At 66.0% G+C, this 6,000-nt stretch overlaps 1 protein-coding gene across 7 annotated transcripts in view; it reads right to left on the bottom strand.

The window, feature by feature from the left end:
• Nucleotides 1-6,000, bottom strand: part of USP20 (ubiquitin specific peptidase 20) — a 47,353-nt gene that overhangs the window by 4,419 nt on the left and 36,934 nt on the right. For 5 of the 7 annotated variants that reach the window (XR_005835281.1, XM_040632058.1, XM_040632059.1 and 2 more), the window contains exons 18-22: nt 5,044-5,272; nt 4,839-4,965; nt 4,042-4,211; nt 3,882-3,963; nt 2,882-2,990 (exon numbers count right to left, since the gene is read on the bottom strand). Coding sequence is in view for 6 of the 7 variants with exons in the window: in XM_040632058.1 (XP_040487992.1) it covers nt 2,882-2,990; nt 3,882-3,963; nt 4,042-4,211; nt 4,839-4,965; nt 5,044-5,272 (717 nt within the window). In the remaining variant the exon portion in view is untranslated. The remainder of the gene's footprint in view (nt 1-2,881; nt 2,991-3,881; nt 3,964-4,041; nt 4,212-4,838; nt 4,966-5,043; nt 5,273-6,000) is intronic. The other 2 variants (XM_040632061.1, XM_040632063.1) reach the window with 1 other exon arrangement.

Here is a 6,000-nt window from a genome sequence, read left to right as displayed (position 1 = left end):
AGTGGGGCAGACACAACAACTGTGACAAGTGGGCACAAAGACCCAAGTTAGGAAGCGTCAGAGCCTGGTCGTTTGAAGAGCCCGAAGTGGATGTATTTCCTGGTTGCGACGTTACTCACTGGCACCCAAACAACTTTGCTGCCTCTTTAACACATCTGGGTTTCCGCGGCCGGCCTCTCTTCGGGCGGCAAACACGCCTCCGCAGGGAGGAGGGCCAAGGCGGGAGCCTGTGGGGACACTTGGGTCACTCAGCCCGGCAGGGCCCACGAGAGGGTTTTTCCAAACATCCTCACGGAAGGTGCATTCAGGGATGCGCTCTTCCAACACACAGGAGGCGGGAGAGGGTCTCTGCAAAGGGAGGGGACTTACAGACTGGCCCACCAGTCACACGGCCCGAGTCTCGGCCGATCTTCTGCTCCCCGTGTAAGCTCTCTGGGTCCTGGAGCTGGGCCACGCTCTGCCGGATGGCGATCTCGGGACCGCCGCGTACAGGTGGTTCAGGTAGACCCAGGTCTCCTCTGAAATCTGCCCGTAGTCAGCTCCTGTGGGGCCCCAGAGGCCACGTGGTCGGGGCTGGGCCTGCGCGTGCCCCCTCACCCCTCCGGGCCCCACCGGGAGGAGGGCACCCGTGCGCTCCCGTGCAAAGCTGTTCAAGAGCAATCTTGGGCGCTGCACAGGAGCGTCTGTTCTCTAAGGACCCAGAAGGTACGTCTCTGGCTACCGCCCGTTTCCCGGGCTGTGCGGTTCCCACAAAGGGCAGGCGAGAGGCCAGCACAGGGCACGGGTAGGAGCAGTGGGGGCTCAGAAATGGCTGGTCGTTGGCAGCCAGGAGGGACCGCGGGAGCCTGGCTGGCCGGGGAGGCCAGGGCTGAGCGGTGAGACTCACCCTGCTTCAGCTGGACATGGCCGCTTCCTTTGACCTGTGCGATCCTGCTGTTGTCAATGGGCCCGGGGGCTCTGGAACAGCGCGGCTCAGTCTCAGTGCCTCTGGGCCTCTGTGGCAGCCGGAAGCCCTCCCAGCCCCCACGGCCCTCCGCCTCAACAGGTAGGAGTCATTCTCAAGGCGTGACTCCAACACCGTGACCCCAGAGGCCGTCGGCCCGGGGTCCAGGACGCTCCTTACAGGGGTGGTGTTGGGCACCAGACGCTCGTCCGCAAAGCTGAAGAGCCAGAAGGGACTCGAGTGTCCCTGGAGCCTGCAGAGGGCATTTCTGGGGCTCGGGCGCTAGTTTCAGACCCTCGTGGAGCACCCTCCCCAAACCTCCTGTAATCCTCAGCAAGCACTTGACATGAGAGCTGTTTCTCGAGGCAAGGGAGGAACGGCCCGGGAAGAGCTGGCAGAAGGCAAAGCCAGGCCTGAGGGCGGGCTGCAACTCCAGAGCCCGGCTCTCCACCACAGCCAAGCCTGAACGCCACCGCCACCAGGGAGCCCCTGGGGTGCACCTGCTGCCTCACGTGCCAGGGGCTGGATGGCAGCGAGGCCCCTCCTGGCCCGAGGCCTGGCCAGCGCGTAGGCCCTGAAAGGCCAGTGTCCGTGCCCAGAACCTGCTGGCCCTGCCAGGTCCCAAGCCCTAGTCTGGGAGCCCCGTGTGGGGCTTGAGGGTTTGAGGGCGGCCGGCAGGCCACAGAGCGTGGGCACGGCCGTTCTTGCTGGGGACTGTAGGATTCTGGGAGGCCGCCCGGTGCTGGGGCCTGCTCCACCTCTGGAAACCAAGCGGTCAGTGGACACTGTGTCCGCGCTCTCTCCTAAGAGTCTGAAGCCATCTATCCACTAAAACCTTTATTTAGGGCAAGCGGAACCCCCAAAGGAAAGGGCCGGCTGGAGGGATGGGCAGCCTTGTCCAGGAGCCATGACAGGACGGGAGGGAAGGGGCGAGCAAGACGCCTCCTGTCTCCGCCGCAGCAAGAAGGCCTGGCCCTGGGTGGCCTGGCCGGGTGGGGGCACGGACAGCGTGCCAGCCCTGGGGAGGGGGACCACCTGTGCTGGCAGGGGAGGGACAGGCCGCGCTGCACTCACCATTGTCCTTGCCCTTGACAAAGGCCTCCCACTCCGAAACCACTGCATGCTGATGCAGATGACTGGCCGGGGCACTCCTCCGCCTGGAACGCCTTGTTCAGCTGGGCGCGGGGAGCAGAGGGAGCGTCACACCACTACCCGGCACCGCCGACCCCCGCCCGACTCTAGAAAACCCCAGATACTTCAGGCAGCAAACGGCGGCGGCCCCCCCCCCCCACTTAACTGGGCGCGCTGACTTTGCTCCGTGATCTATTGTGACACGTCGTTTTCGCACGGGCACAGAGCTCGGTGTCCCCTACTGCCTTTCACCCAAGCTCCCCTGCGGAAGGGCGGGCGGTCCCCGGTCACCCTGCTCCGAGGGCCCGGGCCTCACACACGCCTGCTCGCGCTGCAGAAGCCCCTTTCCTAAACGGGGTCGTCCCGGGTCGTTTAGCCACGTGCTTTGTTCACGTAGTGCACCTGTCCGTGCCGGTTGAGAGACCCCGTGGTTCTCACTAGGGGGGAGATCTGTCCTCCCAGGGGCATGGCCAATACCCGGAGCTGGTTTTTGTTGTCACTGGCATGCGGGGGGCCAGAGATGCTAACTGTCCTATCACACGTGGGGCAACCCCCACGATAAAGAGTCACCAGCCCCGAAAAGCAGGGCTCTGTTCTTTCCACAGCGGCTCCAACACACAAGCGGATGACCTGAGCCTCCGGAACCCGACCGTCCTGCCGGCAAAGTCTTCAGGGTCCGGCCGCTCTGTCCTCCCACAGCCAGGTCTTCCGAATAGAGCCTGACTGCACGTGGCTCTTCAGTCCCCAGCTCCCCGCGTGTCCCCAGCAGAAGCCAGGGCACGGCACCCCGCCCCCACTCACACGCACCTTAATGAAGGTGTCGATCTCAACCCGCCTGCGCTTGGCCAGCGCCTCGATCTCCACCTGGCAGACGGAGCACACGTACAGATGGTTCACGGCGGGGCCGCCCCCAAACCTGCACCCGGAGGGAGGGCAGAGAGAGAGAGAGAGCGAGCACACCCTGAGGGGAGAGTTCTAGGAAGGGAGGCGGCAGAACATGCCCGAGAACCATGACTGCCCTCCACTTGGTGGGTTTCTCCTCCTCCTCCGGGGAGCCTCCCCGATGCTGCCCTGGCCCACCCGCTGGGCAACCCTGGGTGCCCTGTGCACGGTCTGTTGACTTTTCTGTCTCCCTCACTCGGCTGGCAGGGGCACCTGCGTGCCCGCGGGCCACAGTACCGGGCCTGGCGCCTGCCCCAGGGCGGGCACGCCACAAAGCTATGTTTAAAGGCTAAAGAGCAGATTAACATTCTCGATTCCTCTCTTGGCTACCGGGCAGGAGCTGCTGTGGCCAACAGCCCCCTCGGCCGGACCCCGAGGACAATGTCAAAGGGAGGCAGAAGCTTGTCCCTCTGCAGGTAGGAGGGTGGGTTCCCACAGGATATGGGGACGCATCTCCCCGTGGGGGCTCTGACCCACCCACCTACCACCAGGCCAAGTCTGTACCCGCCCCACCAGCGGATGGGGCAAAGCCTGTCCGAGGAGAGGCCCCCTCAGCCTGTCTGACCGCTCTCTGGCGGGGGGGGGCACATCCTGCCCGGCCCGTCTGCAGAGCGGCCCGGGGCCTAGGCGGGTCCTCTACACGACAGCTACGAGCTCCAGCTCCGTTTCTGGTCTTGATGGACAGGGGACCGTTGGTGAGAGGACCTGCGGGCTTTTGCTGGAGCCGGTCTCTGTCCCTCCCGACTCTCGGGGCCCAGCGGACACCCACAAGCATCTGCTCCGCTGCAGTCACACGCGGGGGGACGCGGTTCCCCGGCTTCCGTCCCCGCGGACGCCCGGCCGGCCAGGAGCAGCCGCACCTCACCTGCCGTACAGGTGTTCCCACACGTTCTGCGGCAGGATGACCACCAGGTCGTCGATGTAGTGGTATTTGTGGGGCGGGATGCCTGCGGGGGAAGGCACAGGGATGGAGCGCTGGGGGCTCGGCCGCCCGCCCCCACCCCGGACCGCAGAGGCGCCCTCACCTCCGTGGGAGCAGAGGAAGGTGTGATTGGTGATGGGCCCCGGCTCGGCGAATGTGTTGAACTTGTTGAGCCATTCCCGAGACACGTAGAAGCGCAGCAGGCTGGGCTCCTGCATGGCAGCCAGGGACACCACTTGCTGCCGCTCCCTCACCGCCTCCTCGCTGCTCTTCCTGCAGCAGGGGCGGGGCAGGGGTGCGCAGAGCAGGGGTGGGGCGGGGGTGCAGGGGTAGAGCAGGGGATGGAACAAGGATGGAGCAGAGATGGAGCAGGGGTGGGTAGAGCAGGAGTGGGGCAGGGGTGGAGCGGGGATAGAGCAAGGTTAAGGTGGGGTGAGGCAAGGGTGGGGCAGGGGTAGAGCAGGGATGGAGCAGGGGTGGGGCGGGGGAATTAGGAACAGCTGTGTCTGGGTTCCCTGCATGGTGGGGCGCCAGCCACACCCTGCCAGGGGTGTGTCTGCAGCCACCTACCACTGCCCTCCCCACCCCGAGCCCCTCAGCGACCCAGCAGCCTCTCGGCGGCCCCTGCAGCATGCCGGCCACGGTCACTCCCATGGGAGCACCAAGGAAGACCCAAACTCAACTTCTTGGGCTCCCCGCTTTCCCCACGGCCAGAGGACTCTTTCTTACAAGCTGAAACTCTTACTGCCCGCGGCCTAGAACCTTCCAGGCTCCACCCCCCTCCACACGCACCCAGGGTAAAGGCCCAGGGTGCAGGTGCTGGCCATCCCGGCCCGCAGGTCGCCCAGCGGTCCCTGAGCCAGAGCCCGCCCCACCAAGAGGGCCCGCCCAGGACCCCACCGGTAGAAGAGCACGTAGGCCTCGGCGTTCTGCACCACCGTCTCGTGGACCTCGGTGACATACTGGTCGTCGAACTCGTACCACTGCCCATTGATGACGTTCTGGCAGTAGGCGACGTAGTGGCCACCTGCGGCGGGAGGGGCAGGCTGGTCACGGACGCCCCGGGGGGACGGGGACAGGGGTGAGGCGGGGGTGGCGGACTCACTGCCTGCTGTGCCGTGGTGGCAGATGACCGAGAGGAGGTCGTAGGTGGTGATCTGGGACGTGCACTCCTTGGCAAGGAACGGACGCAGGTCAAGTCCCTCGAGGGGGAAGGAGACGTGGCTGCTGATTTTGAACGAGTACATGACTTCGTGCCGAAAGCGCTTCAGGTGGATACACAGGATCTGGGGGAGGGAGGAGGCGGCGGTCCTTCCACGCTGGGCTGGCCGGCCCTGGGAGCCCAGTTACCAGGTGGGGGCTCAGGCCAGGCCCCTGGAGCCCGGTAACCAGGTGGGCGCTCAGGCTGGGGCCCAGGGACCCCCGGTAACCAGGCGGGGGCTCAGGCCAGGCCCTGGGACCCCCGGTAACCAGGCGGGGGCTCAAGGCCGGGGCCCTAGGAGCCCGGTAACCAGGTGGGGGCTCAGGCCAGGTCCTGGGAGCCCGGTAACCAGGGGGGGCTCAGGCCAGGCCCCGGGAGCCCGGTAACCAGGTGGGGGCTCAGGCCAGGGCCCTGGGACCTCCGGTAACCAGGCGGGGCCTCAAGGCCAGGGCCCTGGGACCCCCGGTAACCAGGTGGGGCCTCAAGGCCGGGCTCTGGGACCCCCGGTAACCAGGCGGGGGCTCAAGCCGGGCTCTGGCACCAGGTCACTCTTTGATCCACTCAGATCTCACCCTCCGGGTAAATACAGGAAACGTAGCAGCTAGAGCCTTCCAGAGGCCCAGGCCAGCCGTGGGGTCCTGCCCACTGCCCACCTGGACACACAGCCCACACAGGCCGTCCCCGAGGGCGGCGCTGGTCCGTGCGGGACGCTGAACGTCAGAACTCTGACAACCAGTTCCGAGGCCCCGACTTTCCCACAGCTTTTCCATGCGGGCTTCCCAGACCTGCTCAGCACCACCCCAAGCACCCGCATCTTGGCCCTTGCTCCTCTGTGCTCCGGCCACGCGGCCCTTCCAGGGT

The sequence above is a fragment of the Ursus maritimus genome, unplaced genomic scaffold (genome assembly GCF_017311325.1).
Source record: "Ursus maritimus isolate PB19 unplaced genomic scaffold, ASM1731132v1 scaffold_17, whole genome shotgun sequence".
Taxonomy (NCBI): Eukaryota; Metazoa; Chordata; class Mammalia; order Carnivora; family Ursidae; genus Ursus; species Ursus maritimus.
Note: the sequence above shows the minus strand (reverse complement) of the source record. Positions and strands in the feature narration are given on the sequence as shown.